Source organism: Sphaerodactylus townsendi, linkage group LG04 (genome assembly GCF_021028975.2).
Source record: "Sphaerodactylus townsendi isolate TG3544 linkage group LG04, MPM_Stown_v2.3, whole genome shotgun sequence".
Lineage (NCBI taxonomy): Eukaryota > Metazoa > Chordata > Lepidosauria > Squamata > Sphaerodactylidae > Sphaerodactylus > Sphaerodactylus townsendi.
Genome location: NC_059428.1, coordinates 16,026,853 through 16,044,362, shown reverse-complemented (window position 1 = coordinate 16,044,362; position 17,510 = coordinate 16,026,853). Strand labels below are relative to the sequence as shown.

At 47.4% G+C, this 17,510-nt stretch overlaps 2 protein-coding genes across 2 annotated transcripts in view; both read left to right on the top strand.

The window, feature by feature from the left end:
• The window catches only part of LOC125431442 (dipeptidyl peptidase 1-like), a 269,788-nt gene that overhangs the window by 37,101 nt on the left and 215,177 nt on the right, over positions 1-17,510 (top strand). The gene's annotated exons all lie outside the window — the stretch shown is intronic.
• Positions 1-17,510, top strand: part of RAB38 (RAB38, member RAS oncogene family) — a 37,644-nt gene that overhangs the window by 8,540 nt on the left and 11,594 nt on the right. Inside the window, exon 2 of the mRNA XM_048494218.1 lies at positions 13,895-14,175. Within this exon, the coding sequence (XP_048350175.1) occupies positions 13,895-14,175 (281 nt within the window). The remainder of the gene's footprint in view (positions 1-13,894; positions 14,176-17,510) is intronic.

Here is a 17,510-nt window from a genome sequence, read left to right as displayed (position 1 = left end):
ACACCATGGAATCCCCATGCAGGGTTGTGATACGCTAAAGAAGAAAACAAAACGTGTGACAATTAGCACTTACAGTTTTTCAACTGGGAAATTAAGTCCCCACAAGGCATCCTTTCTGTTGGGGTCCTGCAGTTTTCTTTAAACACGGTGTAGTTTGTAAACAGGCTTTTTCAGCCGTGTGTTATCTTGCATGTGATAATTTTGTCATTGAAGCCCGAAGAGGCAATTGTTCCTTTGTATTAAACTCTCAATTAAGGCCATTATGACTATAGTTTAATTCTGACCAGCTTTATCACAGTTGTAATTGTAATTGAATTTTCCTGTCTGTATTGCTAGAAGTTTATCACTTTGTGTATGAGAAGGTTGCCATGTTAGAAATTGTTTTATGCATTGGTTTAACTGTATATTTATGGTTATTCAGTGCTCTTAGCCCATGCATGGGAGAGCAGTATAGTAGTAGTAGTAGTAGTAGTAGTAGTAGTAGTAGTAGTAGTAGGAGGAGGAGGAGGAGGAGGAGGAGGAGGCACAACTCAAGCCCTTTCCACACAGCAAATGTATAGCGGGTTGCAGTCGGGATAAAGTGACCCTCTTTCCTGTTTTTGTGTCCGTGCAGGTATTGAAAGTTATCAATGGTGTGTTCCCCACGGACAGAAATATCCTGGGATAGACCCGGGATCATATATCCCAGGATGTTTTTATCCCGGTTTCTCCCTTTGCACAACTGCCTGTCAGAGCGTTCAGGCCAGAAGGAAGAACTCCAGTGAGTTATGCAAGAGCCTCCCGGTTTATTTTCATTTTCCACATAAAAGTTTTCGTTTACGTTGTTTTTATAGTTTATGTAGTTTACATAGATTCCGCTTTGCCGACATTCTGATTGGCTGCAGATAAGGGACGGGGAGAGCAGGCGGTGAAGCTGGTAAAATAAACCGCCGCCGCCCCACCCGTGGTGTTTGCATGGGAGTGGAAGCGGCGTGGACTTTTTCAAAAGAACCACCAATTTCATCGTTTTTGGAAAGCTGCAGGATAAAGGAAATCTCGTAGGGCAGACCCGAGTTAGGCCCGAACCGGGATGTTTCACCTCCTTATCCCAGGATACTTTGTCTATGGGGAAAACGTCAATAATGCAGCAACTGGGGAAAAGCAAACAATAGAGCAGCCCTGCTCGCATACAGAAAACAGTTTTTCTTTATAAAGCCTGAATAATTCATGAAATTATGGAATCTGTCGACTGCTTATTTAAAATTCAACAAAACGAAATTGGTGGCTTCCTCACAGGGTAAATGTAAAAGTTGTAGGACACGATATAAACCATTTTGGGGCGGGGGAAGAGATTTGGGACACATCCCGTCTCCAAAACGAGTCTGCCCACTTTTATTTCCCTCAACCCGGAGATAGAAAAAGTGCAGAGAAGGGCAACGAGGATGATTGAAGGATTGGAGCACCTTCCTTATGAGGAGAGGCTGCAGCGTCTGGGATTCTTTAGTTTGGAGAGGAGACGTCTGAGGGGGGGGGGATATGATTGAAGTCTACAAAATTATGCATGGGGTAGAAAATGTCGACAGAGAGACATTATTCTCTCTTTCTCACAATACTAGAACCAGGGGGCATCCATTGAAAATGCTGGGGGGAAGAATTAGGACGAATCAAAGGAAACACTTCTTCACGCAACGTGTGATGGGTGTTTGGAATATGCTGCCACAGGAGGTGGTGATGGCCACTCACCTGGATAGCTTTAAAAGGGGGTTGGGCAGATTTATGGAGGAGAAGTCGATCTATGGCTACCAATCTTGATCCTCCTTGATCTCAGATTGCAGATGCCTGAGCAGACCAGGTGCTCAGGAGCAGCAGCAGCAGCAGAAGGCCATTGCTTTCACATCCTGCACGTGAGCTCCCAAAGGCACCTGGTGGGCCACTGCGAGTAGCAGAGTGCTGGACTAGATGGACTCTGGTCTGATCCAGCAGGCTCGTTCTCATGTTCTTATGTTCTTATTTTCAAAGATTGCTAAACCTGTGATCCTTTTGCAAAATGCCAGGTTGGAGCTGCTCCCATGTGAACCACCAGGCAGGAGGCACTTAATTTTCCTCCCTTCCACCACACCGTCCACAGCGAGGAGAATCCACCTGCCATCTTCCTGCCATTTCGGAGAGGCCCGTTTTAATTTTGGGTGTTGCACTTGCGCAGTTACGCAGGTGCAGCTGATCGTATTGTGGGATGATCGGCATGGTTGTGGGGGTTCATTTTGGAATGCTTGTGCAGCTACACACATAGGATTTTTTTTTAAAAAAGAGAAGCGTCTCTATGCATGGGCTCCAGTTGCTGACTGCAGGAAAAAGGAACATGGGTTCCTTTATAATGCCTGCAACCCGTTATACATTTGCTGTGCGGAATCGACCATTGACTGGGATTTAATCCACATTTGATAGGCGATATCATGATTGAAATGATTTATTTCTCCTGACAGTTTAATTTAGGGATGTGTGATTATGTGATTTCTGTAACGTGAAGTTAATCTGCATAAATAAGATGTGGCATCATTGGTTGAAAATTTTTTTTACTGTAATATTTATCCTTGTTAATGTTTGATATCCTTTCTAATTAAAAAAAAGGGTAGGGGCGAGCCAGATGGTGTATCTAAAGCAGGGGTCCCCAAACTACGGCCCGGGGGCCAAATGTGGCCCCCTGAAGGCATTTATCCAGCCCGCCAGGCATGGCGGCGATGGCTCCATTCATGTGCAGTGGGGGCTCGAGGGAGAGGAGGAACTGGCCCCAATGGCTGTTGATTGCAATTACATGATGGCACCCCCAAATCTCCATGAATTTTCTGACCCAGAGTTGGAAACCTTACATGTGGCAACTCCTGCTCCGCCCTTCCCTCTTGGCTACTCCATGTGTTGCTCTCAGGCTTTCTGTTCCGCCCCACTCCCACTGGCATCAGCCAGGCTGGCGACTCGCTCACTGGCTGCTAGGGAGGAAAGAACCCAGGAAGATACCTGATCCTGGGTTAGATGGAATGCTTCATTGGGAAAGTTCTGCTTTTTTTTTTACAGGGGAAGGTATTCCACAGCCTCCCCAACAATATTTGGAGCCCACCCTGTACTTGACATACTTTGGTCACTGTTCTAAAAATAGACCATGACAGAAAGGCTGAAAGGTGAAATCAAACATTTTACAATCATTTGTGCATAGGAATTTGTTCATAGTTTTTTTTAGTCCGGCCCTCCAACAGTCTGAGGGACAGTGAACAGGTCCCCTGATTAAAAAGTTCGGGGACCCCTGATCTAAAGCAACAGAAAAATAAAGGATATACCAAGCATAAAAGACCAACTTTGTTAAGTTCCAAAATGAGCAAATATATCAAGAAGGCAGCTATGGCCTTTATGCTCTAGTTACTGTCCTCTCACAGCAACCAGTTGGCCATTGTGGATGTGGAGGTGGATTACTTGGTTTACTGGTCTGATCCGGTGGGGTGCTTCATTTGTCCTTATCAAGATCATTTGGGGTAGGGGAAACAAAGCAACATCGTAATTCCTCTTGCAGTTCCTTTGAGATGTTCAGTGGTAAAAAGCATAGAAGAAGAAGGAGAAGGAGAAGAAGGAGAAGAAGAAGGAGAAGGAGAAGGAGAAGGAGAAGGAGAGGAAGAAGAAGAAGAAGGAGGAGAAGAAGAAGAAGAAGAAGAAGAAGAAGAAGAAGAAGAAGGAGAAGGAGAAGGAGAAGGAGAAGGAGGAGGAGGAGAAGGAGAAGGAGAAGAAGAAGGAGGAGGAGAAGGAGAAGGAGAAGGAGGAGGAGGAGGAGAAGAAGAAGAAGAAGAAGAGTTGGATTTATATCCCCCCTTTTTCTCCTATGGGAGACTCAAAGGTGCTTACAAACTCCTTTCCCTTCCCCCCTCACAACAAACATCCTGTGTAGTAGGTGGGGCTGAGAGAGCTCAGAAGAACTGTGACTAACCCAAGGTCACCCAGCTGGCGTGTGTTGGGAGTGCATAGGTTAATCTGAATCCCCCCGATAAGCCTCCACAGCTCAAGCAGCAGAGTGGGGAATCAAACCCGGTTCCTCCAGATTAGAGTGCACCTGCTCTTAACCACTATGCCATTGCCGCTCCTTTGAATTTGTAGAAATTCAAAGCCAAATGATTGACAGACCTCTGGGACATAACAGCAGAAAAGGAAAAGCTAGGTGAATTGGTAGGAAGAACTGGAAAAATTCGAACTCGTGTTGGCTCTAAGCCAGAATGTGATGCCTTCCCGTGATGAATTTTGGACGCTTCTACCCCAAGGCTGTGTTGAAACTTAAGTGGTTTTTTTTTTTTCCCCGTGGAGGTACAGTGACATAAACACAATCTTCTCATCAAGGAAATGATTGAACAGCGCATGACGTGGCCGCTCATCTGATTAGTCCATTGAGACAGATCATACGATATCATTACCGGAAACTGTCCGTAAGGGCTGGCGTGTTTTTTTAATGACCTTCGGAGGGGGGGGGGGTTTCTCCCCCAAGTACATATTTGCATTTGGCTTCATCAATGGATTGCAGTGTTATATACAAAAGAAAGAACCCAAGACAGATGTTGGACTTTGAGGCTTGCGTATCATGCGGACGGCATTGGCCTCCCCCGCTGAATTGAAGATCAGCTGGTTCAACAAAAAGCTTAGTGTTACAGATTGGTAGTATTGTCAGCGTAAGAAAACTCCTTGTGCCTGCAACTGTGCCCTTTTTGGCCCCCGGTGAAGTTGAAAAGACCAGAAGGGCGTAGAGGAATCAGTGGTGATCCGAGGGATAGTTGGTGGATCTTAGATTTCTAAGTCTCTGTCACGCCAATATCCCAGCAGCCTAGTCTACTGTTCAGGATCTGAAGTGTGAGACTGGTCCAAAGTCACCCAGCAAGTTCCAGGGTACAGTAGGGATTCGAACCTTTGTTTCCCAGATCCCAAACCCTTCACCTGAACCACTACACCACATAAGAACATAAGAACTAGCCTGCTGGATCAGACCAGAGTCCATCTAGTCCAGGGGTAGGGAACCTGCGGCTCTCCAGACGTTCAGGAACTACAATTCCCATCAGCCCCTGCCAGCATGGCCAATTGGCAGGTTCCCTACCCCTGATCTAGTCTAGCATTCTGCTACTTGCAGTGGCCCACCAGGTGCCTTTGGGAGCTCACATGCAGGATGTGAAAGCAATGGCCTTCTGCTGCTGCTGCTGCTGCTGCTCCTGAGCACCTGGTCTGCTAAGGCATTTGCAATCTGAGATCAAGGAGGATCAAGATTGGTGTGTGCTTAGAAACCTTGGAAGGAGGAGGATTGGGTTCCTTAGTGAGGAGATCATGAAAGCATCCACCAGTGGTTTCCTGCAATCATCTTCAGATGGCTGTTGAATGTGTTGGGGCATCCGTGGCGTAGTGGTTAAGAGCAGGTGCATTCTAATCTGGAGGAACTGGGTTTGATTCCCCGCTCTGCCGCCTGAGCTGTGGAGGCTCATCTGGGGAATTCAGATTAGGCTGAATTCCACACATGCCAGCTGGGTGACCTTGGGCTAGTCACAGTTCTTCTGAGCTTTCTCAGTCACACCTACCTCACACGGTGTTTGTTTTGAGTGGGTAAATTTGTAAGCCCCTTTGAGTCTCCAACAGGAGAGAAAGGGGGAATATAAATCCAAACTACTACTACTACTACTACTACTACTACTACTACTTCTTCTTCTTCTTCTTCTTCTTCTTCTTCTTCTTCTTCTTCTTCTTCTTCTTCTTCTTCTTCTTCTTCTTCTTCTTCTTCTTCTTCTTCTTCTTCTTCTTCTTCTTCTTCTTCTTCTTCTTCTTCTTCTTCTTCTTCTTCTTCTTCCCTCAGATCCTTCCAGTTGACTGGGGTTGTACACTAAGCTCTCAAATGAGCAAAGACTTCATTATTTTCATGGTGTGTTTGTGTTGACTTGTAATGGCTCTTACTGCAAATGGACTAAATACTCAGCTCATCCTAGATCCAAATGATTGCATTACTGCCCGCATCCGGACCACTGTCTCCTGTTATTATTATGTTTGCTTCCATAGTAAAAAAAAGTATTGATTAGTTTAGTCTGTATCTCGGTTAAACTTAACAGCTGCCCCTTTGCTACTCTATCAGTGCTTTGGGGAGAAAAAAAACCTCCCAACCAATAAAATTGATTTTAAGATAACGTTTTGCCAAGTAATAAGGTTTTTTTCCCAATGATCTGTTGCAGAGTGGATCTGCCCCAGCGTGATCTGCCTGAATGATCCAACCTTGTCTGCTTTCTTTATAAACTGTCATTTGTATTCATTATTTTATTCACTGCAACACTATTTATCTCCCCACCCCAAGTGGTGGAAAGTACTATTCTTATTTTTGCAGGTTTCTACAGTATTTTTCTTTTGGTGACACAATGTATCTTCTTTTCCTTATACTATATTATCAGATCAGCAGATTAGTCAAAATGCAATCTACAGTTTCCAGGCAAGGATGCATGATCACATTCAAGGAACGAATGATTTCCAGATATTCAGTTCAATCTAAATTAATTTGGATATGTCTGTCTGCATGATTATGTACTGTCTGCCTCCATTTAAATAGAACATGGCTGAAAGAGTGGTGTAATACAAATCTAAACCTCCTCCTCTTCTTCTTCTTCTTCTTCTTCTTCTTCTTCTTCTTCTTCTTCTTCTTCTTCTTCTTCTTCTTCTTCTTCTTCTTCTTCTTCTTCTTCTTCTTCTTGAGATTTTTGAGTTGTGACTTTCTACTTAGATGTCCCAGTTTGCCTTTGGCGTGTGCACTTATTGTTGTGCCCCTGGATTTTTCAATAACGAGCCTCTGTATTCGGATGAAACAGCACCAGGAATAAGCATTTAGACTTTTATTGCCAGAACTAAAGCATAAGCAGCAAAGCGCCCTCCATTATACCCGATGTCATGCCCTTATATCATACAACACCACTCCTGATTACCTGTTCCCAATGGGGGATGGCACCCCACCAGTCCCATGGTCCAGAGACAATGCAGCCTCCCCCAGGGTCAAAACAACCAGCATTCCACACTACTGCAAGAACCACAATGGCGGGTGTCTGATGAGCTGATAAGACATTGCCTGGGAAGCAAAAATGCACAGAGTGAGAAAGTAGGACCACAGTAATTAAGGGGGAGGGGAGAAAAAGAGAGAAAGAGGATCCCACAACTTGGCCAGGAGCAGAGGTGGGATCCAGCAGGTTCTCACAGGTTCCCGAGAGTAGGTTACTAATTATTTGTGTGTGCCAAGAGGGGGTTATTAATTGGTGATTTTGCCACGTGATTTTTGCCTTAGTTACGCCCCTCCTCTCAGCAGTAGTGCACAGAACTTGAAGCAGTCTAGCAGGAGGTGCACGGGCGTGCGTGGCAGCCTGCGCCTGCGTGCATTCGTTTCCCACCCAAGGACCGGCGCAGCAGCTGCATCCTTGCCACAACCCCGCCCAGGAATGCCCCGCCCCTGGAATGCCCGGCTATGCCCCCGTCGTGCCCAGCCCAGCCCCATTGGCGCTACACCACAGTTTGAATCCCACCACCATGGGAACCTGTTACTACAATTTTTGGATCCCACCACTGGCCAGGAGACGTGGGGGGATCAAACCAGAAATGGGCTGATCCTGACACCCATAAGCCTAGCTAATCATCGATTCTGTTCCTGTGATCGCTTCATGACTGTGCAGATGCAAAAAAAGCAGGTAATGTGATGTGACCAATGCCAGGCATTTCAAGGATGCATTCAACTATATAGGTGCAAAGATGGATGAATGGTAAGTGATTCGGTGCTTGGCCAATAGGTCGCTCTAATGACTTGGCCATGACCCAGTGGCGTGTGTTCCTCTTTTCCATTTAATTTGCGGAATGTTCCGGCAGAAAAAAATGGCCATGAGCTGCAATTTACTGGTTATTTATTACTGGCACAGCCTGGACTTTTAGCATAAGCAGAATTTCAAGGCGAAACACTGAAATGATTTAATCAAGAAATATCTTGCCGATAAAACGGGGGGGGGGGGGGGGTCAGAAAAGATAAGTGCATGTGGCAATCATGTCTGAAATTCTCAGCTTGCTTGATCTCATTCAACCACAGTTTGATTTCCTTCCTCCTTGCTACCGTGTTTCTCCGAAAATAAGACAGTGTCTTAATTTTTTCTCCCAAAGATGCGCTGTCTTATTTTCAGGGGATGTCTTATTTTTCTGCTCCACAGCTGCATGCTCTGGTGTTCTGTTCGACGGGCATGCTTCCAAACAAAAACTTTGCCACATCTTACTTTCGGGGGATGTTTTCTATTTAGCACTTCAGCAAAAACCCCACTACGTCTTATTCTCAGGGGATGTCTTATTTTCTGAGAAACAGGGTAATTTGTACCCCAATTTCTCTGCAGTGGGAATCCAAAATGGTATATGACATTCCTCTATCCTCCGTAAGAACATAAGAACATAAGAACAAGCCAGCTGGATCAGACCAGAGTCCATCTAGTCCAGCTACTCGCAGTGGCCCACCAGGTGCCTTTGGGAGCTCACATGCAGGATATGAAAGCAATGGCCTTCTGCGGCTTTTGCTCCCGAGCACCTGGACTGTTAAGGCATTTGCAATCTCAGATCAAAGAGGATCAAGATTGGTAGCCATAAATCGACTTTTCCTCCATAAATCTATCCAAGCCCCATGCACGTAGGTAAGGGGGGGGGTTCTCGGCTTTGAACCCCCCCATTCATGTCCGAAGCTCCGCCCACCCGTTTGTGGGTTTTAAAAACATTTTAGTGCTTTTTAGGTTTTTGGCCTGCAGGGCGCATTGTTTGGGCTAGCAGCATCAAACTTTCAGGGATTGTTTGGGGGACTCTCCTGATGATACTACCCGGGTTTGGTGAGGTTTGGTTCAGGGGGTCCAAAGTTATGGACTCCCAAAGGGGGTGCCCCCATCCTCCATTGTTTCCAATGGGAGCTAATAGAAGATGGGGGCTACACCTTTGAGGGTCCATAACTTTGGACCCCCTGAACCAAACTTCACCAAACCTGGAATGTATTATCAGGAGAGTCTCTTACTGATACCACCCAGGGTTTGTGAAGTTTGGTCCAGGGGGTCCAAAGCTATGGGCTCCCAAAGGGAGTGCCCCATCCTGCATTGTTTTCAATGGGAGCTAATAGAAGGTGGGGGCTACACCTTTGAGGGTCCATAACTTTGGACCCCCTGAACCAAACTTCAATTAAATCTTGGTGGTATCATTAGGATGAGACTCCTAAAGATACCCTGAAAGTTTGGTGCTTCTAGCTTAACAATTTCAATTCCCTGACAGCAGGCACCTCCCAAATTTTTTCCAGGATGCTCGTTTTAAATCCAATCCTTTCGGCATGGATTTAAAGGGAGAATCTGAGGTCCTCAGTTTAGAAGAAGAAGAAAAGTTTGGATTTATATCCTCCCTTTCTCTCCTGTAGGAGACTCAAAGGGGCTGACAATCTCCTTGCCCTTCCCCCCTCACAACAAACACCCTGTGAGGTAGGTGGGGCTGAGAGAGCTCCGAGAAGCTGTGACTAGCCCAAGGTCACCCAGCTGGCGCAGGTGGGAATGCACAGGCTAATCTGAATTCTTAGATAAGTTCACACAGTTCAAGTGGCAGAGCAGGGAAACCCGGTTCCTCCAGATTAGAATGCACCTGCTCTTAACCACTACGCCACATTGAAAGTGATGCTGTTTCAGAGTGGGGGATAATCCACCCAAAACAGCATCACTTTCAATGTTGTTTAACTGAGGACCAGATTCTCCCTTTAAGGTGGATTTAAAAGGAGAATTTGGGCTCTCTAGTTTAAATGCCATTGAAAGTGATGATGTTTGGGGGTGGATTCCAGCATCACAGCAGCTGCCCGGTGGGGAGGGGGGGGGCGCAAAACTCAGATTTTGCACCAGGCTCCATTTTCCCTCTATGCCTCTACCCAGAGGGGAGGGGCAGGGCAGGGGAGGGCAGGGCAGGGGAGTCTGCCATCCCTGACCTCGGAGAGCTGCTTTTATAAGCGCTAGGCCAGGGGCGGGGCTTGGGGAGGTGTGGCCATGCGCTAGGGGTGGGTGGGGGTGTGGCCCCACCCCCGAACCCCCCCATAAAAAATCTATACCTACATCCCTGCCAAGCCCCTTTTAAAGCTATCCAGGTTAGTGGCCATCACCACCTCCTGTGGCAGCATATTCCAAACACCAATCACACGTTGCGTGAAGAAGTGTTTCTTTTTATTAGTCCTAATTCTTCCCCCCAGCATTTTCAATGAATGCCCCCTGGTTCTAGTATTGTGAGAAAGAGAGAAAAATTTCTCTCTGTCCACATTTCCTACCCCATGCATAATTTTATAGACTTCAATCATATCCCCCCTCAGACATCTCCTCTCCAAACTAAAGAGTCCCAAACTAAAGACTCCATCTTATTCTCACAACAACCTTGTGAGGTAGGTTAGGCCGAGAGTATGTGACTGATCTGATGTCACCAAACAAGTTTCCAAGACTGAGTGGGAATTTGAACCTGGATTTCCTGGATGCTAGTGTGACACTACAACCAATTTGGCAGATTCCACATGGGCCTCATGAGCGAAGTTGCACTGGCATACTTGATGCCGGCATGCTATCCTGCAAATGGCCCCGGTGCCGCAGCTAAACCCTAAACTAGCAAGTCAGAAAATTTCCGTTTTGGGGGAAATCGCATCTGTGCTCCAGCAGCGGCAGCGATGCAAAGTCCTCGCCCACAACAGTCGCTGAATACAGCCCGTGCGGAATCCGCCAGAGTTATACTGGATTTGTTAAGGATTTGCTGGAAAACAGGGTGTGAAACCAGGATCTGAATGAATTTGCAAATGATGTGTAAACATGAAATGTGCACCCGGCAAACTTAAGGAGCAGCAGTGGCGTAGGAGGTTAAGAGCTCATGTATCTAATCTGGAGGAACCGGGTTTGATTCCCAGCTCTGCCGCCTGAGCTGTGGAGGCTTATCTGGGGAATTCAGATTAGCCTGTGCACTCCCACACACACCAGCTGGGCTAGTCACAGCTTCTCGGAGCTCTCTCAGCCCCACCTACCTCACAGGGTGTTTGTTGTGAGGGGGGAAGGGCAAGGACATTGTAAGCCCCTTTGAGTCTCCTGCAGGAGAGAAAGGGGGGATATAAATCCAAACTCCTCTTCCTCCTCCTCCTCCTCCTCCTCCTCCTCTTCTTCTTCTGGTTGGCAATTTCTCCACCTGTCATGCATCGTCAAATAGTGTGCATTGTCAAATAGCCTTGCTAGTGTCTTCCAGTATACAGATTCCAAGAAGTAAAAAAGTCAGTGAGATGTAGAAGTTAAAGCTTTGAGCTAGGACTGGGAAGAGACCGGAGTTCAGTCTCCAGTTAACCATGAATGCAAACGGGTGGCCTTAGGCCTGTCAGACTCTTTTACTCCAACCTAATTCACAAGGTTCTTGTGAGGCTAGCATTAGAAGAAGAGCCGCATCTGCTGGTCTTTTGCTGGGCGAAAGAGTGTGATAAAAATACTTTGACCTTAGGTTAGCCTGACCTTGGCAGATCTCGGGAGCTAAGCAGGGTTGGCCCCGATTGGTACTTGGACAGGAGACCACCAGGGAAGTCCAGGAGCAGCAGTGGCGTAGGAGGTTAAGAGCTCGTGTATCTAATCTGGAGGAACCGGGTTTGATTCCCAGCTCTGCCGCCTGAGCTGTGGAGGCTTATCTGGGGAATTCAGATTAGCCTGTGCACTCCCACACATGCCAGCTGGGTGACTTTGGGCTAGTCACAGCTTCTCGGAGCTCTCTCAGCCCCACCTACCTCACAGGGTGTTTGTTGTGAGGGGGGAAGGGCAAGGAGATTGTCAGCCCCTTTGAGTCTCCTGCAAGAGAGAAAGGGGGGGATATAAATCCAAACTCCTCCCTCCTCCCTCCCTCCCTCCTCCTCCCTCTTTCTTCCCCTCTTCTCTTTCTTCTTCTCCTCTTCTTCCCTCTTCTTCTTCTTCTTCTTCCTCTCTTCTTCTTCCTCTCTTCTTCTTCTTCTTCTTCCTCTCTTCTTCTTCTTCCTCTCTTCTTCTTCTTCTTTCTCTCTTCTTCTTCTTCTTCTTCTTCTTCTTCTTCTTCTTCTTCTTCTTCTTCTTCTTCTTCTTCTTCTTCTTCTTCTTCTTCTTCTTCTTCGTCGTTACCCAGGCAGTGGCGAACCACCCCTGAACAGTAATTTCACAGCGGTTTCATAGTGCATTTGGAACCTGATCCACAATTAGCAGTGATATGGTTTGTTGCCTTGCTCCTAGCTAAATGTTGTGTTCCTTATAAATTGGCTGTAGAGCATAGACTGTGTTTTCGTTTGGAGATCAGATTGCACACGCACCCCGCCCCGCCCGCACCATGCCTGCCCAGAGAATTAACTGTGCTCCAGTTGAGTTGTACAAACTGATAGCCTTAAAGAAGTGATTTTTTTCTTTTGCATGCACAAGTTTGACTTTAAGAAGAACAGAAGAGTTTGAATTTATACCCCACTTTTCTGCCCTGTAAGGAGTCTCAAAGCGGCTTACAAACTTCTTCCCTCCCTCTCCCCACAACAGACTCTTTGAGAGGTAGGCGAAGCAGAGAGAGTCGCCAACAGGCTTTATGTGGAGGAGCAGGGAAACCAATCCAGTTCGCCCGGAAAGAGTCCGCTGCTCAAGTGGAGGACCGGGGAATCAAACCCAGTTCTCCAGATGAGAGACCACTGCTTTTAACTGCTACGCCAGGCTGAGCTCAGTACTGGAACTTCTTTTTTGTGGGAAGGGAGTTCAATGAGGCTCCCTTGTGGTCTTATCTAGAAGATTTTCATTTTGGTTTTAAATCTAATCTTTTCTGTGCCAGTTATGAGGCAGTTTTCAAGGCAACTGTATATTTTCTTTTCCCAGCTCCTAAGCTGCAACCCTGGTTTCGTTTTAATGAACTGGGGAGGTCAGTTTTTGTGCACCTTGATTTATGTGGCCTGGAACTCTCCAAGAATTACAACGTCTCTCCAGATTACAGACATTAGTTCCTCTGGGAAAAATGGCAGGGCAAACTCTATTGCATTATACTCGGTTGAGATCCCTTCCTTCTCCAAACCCTCCCCTCCTGAGGATCCACTCCCAAATCACTGGGAATTTTTCCAATTTGGAGCTGGCAACCCTAATACAACCATTTACAATTTTGTTAACCAGAGCTTCCACATACAGCAGCAATATGTCTCTGGATCCCAAAAGGTAAGCACAAGGAACTGGGGAACGCTGTCATTTTCATGTCCTGCCCATTAGCTTCTTAAGAAGAGCCTTCTGCGAGAAATGGAATGAAGTAGTGGTGGCCAGCAGGCAGAGATGTAGCAAGGGAGAAAAGTTCCTGGTGCACTGGTGCGTCCTCTGCCCCTGCCACAACAACGTCTGTCCCTGTTCCACCCCAGAACACCCTTGTCCTGCACCGGAATGCCCCCGCCATGCCCCAGAACGCCCCGCCATGCCCCCACAGGGGCGCACGCCGGGTACGTCACACACTCCCCCACCCCCTTGGAGCTATGCCAGCAGGAACACGTGTGTTGAAGTCAATGGGGCTGGGAGCATATAACTCTGTTAAGGTCTGCTTTATTGGTGATCTTAGGCCAGTTATGCTCTGTGGGCCCTAACCTACTTCACAAGGTTGTTGTGAGAATACAGCGGGAGCTGGGAAGAACTTCATATATGCCCTGAACTCCTCAGAGGAAGAGTGGGACAAAAATTTCAATAGGATTTTAATTTAAGTTATTTATTTAGTCTGGTCCCACCAGGATATATTCTGTGTATTTTCAGAAGCAGCATATTCTGCCCTAAATGGGGACTGAGAAATTGATCTGATAGAATGTTCAATAGTGACTTGATAAATGTATTTTTTTTTAAATGATGTGCTTTTATCCACATAGGTCAGGAAAGATTTGGCAACATGACCCGGGTGTATTACCGAGAAGCGATGGGAGCGTTTATTGTCTTTGACGTGACAAGACCGGCAACTTTTGAAGCAGTGACCAAATGGAAAGAGGATTTGGACACTAAGTTGTCCCTCCCCAACGGCAACCCCGTGCCGACGGTTCTCCTGGCAAACAAATGTGACCAGGGCAAAGAGCCCCTTGTGAACAACGGCATAAAGATGGAGCAGTTTTGTGCGGAGAACGGCTTTGTGGGATGGTTTGAAACGTCGGCAAAGGTGAGGGCCCTTCTGTTGATTTCCTTATTTACGTACAGTAGTCATCTGCCGCTTTTCAGCTACAGTCATTCTCAAAGATGGTTGAGAGGCAAACAGCATTGCCCTGACACTGAGGGAATCCAGGAAGAAGATATTTCCGAGGAGAGCTGTGGTCGTCTGTGGTAGAACAGCTAGATTTGGGTCCTGTAGAACTTTAGAAACCAAGAAGATTTTCAGGATATAAGCCAAAGCAGCAGTGGCGTAGTGGTTAAGAGCAGGTGTACTCTAATCTGAAAGAATCGGGTTTGATTCCCCGCTCTGCCACTTGAGCTGTGGAGGCTTATCTGGGGAGTTCATATTAGCCTGTGCACTCCAGCACACGCCAGCTGGGTGACCTTGGGCTAGTCACAGCTCTTCTGAGCTCTCTCAGCCCCACCTACCTCACACGGTGTTTGTTGTAAAGAAGGAAGGGAAAGGAGTTTGTAGGCCCCTTTGAGTCTCCTAAAAGAGAGAAAGGGGGGATATAAACCCAACTCTTCTTCTTCTTTGGATATCAAGATGTTCTTATCTTGCTGGTCTGAGGGAATTGCTGAGGCAAGACAGATGAGCTGGTTTCTTTAAGCCAGTGATGGCGAACCTATGGCACGGGTGCCAGAGGTGGCACTCGGAGCCCTCTATTTGGGCACGCACACACAGAGTTTGTTATGTGGGGGCAGAAAATCACACACACACCCCACACACATATCTAGGCTGGCCTGGGGCACTGATCACGACGTGCACGCACTGCGGTGAGCAGGGAGGACTTGCCTGGCGGGCCTGGTGCCTGTGCTCCGGGTGGTTGCTGCCCAAGGGGGCTGGTGGTGCAGAGGAGGCAGAGATGCTTGAGAGGCACAGAGCAGTGTGCACGGGACTTGCTGGAGGCTAGAGCAGGCTGGCCCCTGCATGAGCGGATGGGGCGGAGGAAGAGGGAGCCAACCGTTTTTTTCTAAACTAAAACCTCAGCATTCAGGTTAAATAGCCGGGTTGGCACTTTGAGATAAATAAGTGGGGTTTGGGTTGCAATTTGGGCACTCGGTCTCAAAAAGGTTCGCCATCACTGCTTTAAGCAGTCCACTTTGGGAATACCAACTGGTTCTGTTGGCTTCTCAACAGTGGTGGTAGCAGGAAGAGAATGTCCTGGTGAGCAGATATGCTTCCGAATCTTTTCCTCGTAGTCGCAGTGCCTAAGAACCCACACAGATGCCTGAAACAGCTTGGTGTTTTTTGACTGGTCAGATCCCTCAGGCAGACAAGGGTCTTTCCCAACATCTGCTTCCTGCAAATGCCTTAGCAGACCAGGTGCTCGGGAGCAGCAGCAGCAGCAGCAGGCCCTTGCTTTCACATCCTGCACGTGAGCTCCCAAAGGCACCTGGTGGGCCACTGCGAGTACCAGAATGCTGGACTAGATGGACTCTGGTCTGATCCAGCAGGCTAGTTCTTATGTTCTTATGTTCTTATGAGACCCTTTGTAGATGCCAAACATGCGTTCCAACAGGGAACCACAGCCCCTGCTTCAAGGTTTGAGTCTGTGTGGAGCGTTTTTATAAACCAAATCAGACTCTTGGCTCCTCTTGCTAACTGTTGACTGTTCTGATCAGAAGAAGCTCTTTGGGGTCTCAGGGAATGACACAGGAATGGAAGAGGTGCCCTCCTGGATCATACCAGTGGTTCATCCAGTCCAGGGGTCAGCAACCTTTAACACCCAAAGAGCCATTTGGACCCGTTTTCCACAGAAAAGAAAACACTTGGAGCCGCAAATACTTTTTGACATTTAAAATGAAGATAACACTATATATATTGGGGTTTTTTTTAACCTTTACGCTTTGTATAAACAATTATAGTGTGTTGCGTATGAAATCCATGAAGTGCTACAAAGAAAATTATATTTTATTTACGTGAAGAACACATTTTGAACTCTTAAAAAATAATAACCCAAAAACACAGCGAGTTGAAGGTCTCTTTCAAATGAATTAAGAAGCTGAAAAATTATCCATGTAGCAAACAAAAAATGCCGTGAGCCGTCATTCAAGCGGCGGCGATGCCAATGACATCAAGTTGCACTTGGGACACAGCGAGCGTGCCTCCCTCACTGCCCCCTCCTTCCTTCCTTCCTTCCTTCCTTCCTTCCTTCCTTCCTTCCTTCCTTCCTTCCTTCCTTCCTTCCTTCCTTCCTTCCTTCCTTCCTTCCTTCCTTCCTTCCTTCCTTCCTTCCTTCCTTCCTTCCTTCCTTCCTTCCTCCCTCCCTCCCTCCCTCCCTCCCTCCCTCCCTCCCTTCCTTCCTTCCTTCCTTCCTTCCTTCCTTCCTTCCTTCCTTCCTTCCTTCCTTCCTTCCTTCCTTCCTTCCTTCCTTCCTTCCTTCCTTCCTTCCTTCCTTCCTCCCTTCCTTCCTCCCTTCCTCCCTTCCTCCCTCACTCCCTCACTCCCTCCCTCCAATGTCCTTTCCCCTCCTTCCCTTGTCTGGTGCCTGCTGTCACCTGCCCGGCTGGGGGCGTCCTCTGTAGATGGCCCAAGGTAGTTGTGCGCTTGCTTATTATGGCAAAGCGTGGTCCTCAGGTTGCTCAGGTTGCACAGAGCCACAGTACAAGGACGAAAGAGCCGCAGGTTGCAGACCCCTGATCTAGTCCACCATTCTGTTTCATGCAGTGAACTACCAGTCACTTTGTAGAGACAGCAAGCAGAGCATAGAGGTGTCCCTTCCTTCATCTATGACTCCTCCCTAGTGGTATTCAAACCATGGTATTCTTACCACTGAAAAGGGTGCATAAGTGGCTCTTTGTTCTCTGTGGCGGTTACTGTCGGAAATGATGTGATGATATGATCATCATGTGCCTTCCATGACCTGTGTGGTGTAGAGTAAGTGTGGTGTAGAGTGGTGGACTATCATCTGGTGAACCAGGTTTGTTTCCCCGGTCCTACGCATGAAGCCTGCTGGATGCCCTTGGGCTACTCACAGTTCTTCAGAACTTTCTCAGCCCCACCTACCTCACGAGATGTCTTGTGGGGAGAGGAAGGGAAAGGAGTTTGCAAGCTGCTTTGAGACGCCTTAAAGTTTGAGAGAAGTGGGATATAAAGGTTGAGAAAAACAGGATTTCTTCTACTTCACTGGAGTAGAGATGCTTTCAATGGTGTATCAAGGGGGGGATAGAGGGGGCAGTCAACCTAGGCACCACTTTGAAGAGTCATGGGGGGGGCGCATTGGGCAGATCCCCTCTGCTCTCCTCCCAGGAGGCTCCTGTGCTGCTTCTGTTGCCTCACCACCACTTCCTGCCACCTCTGCCGCCTTGCCACCACTTCCTGCTACCCCTGTCACATCCTGC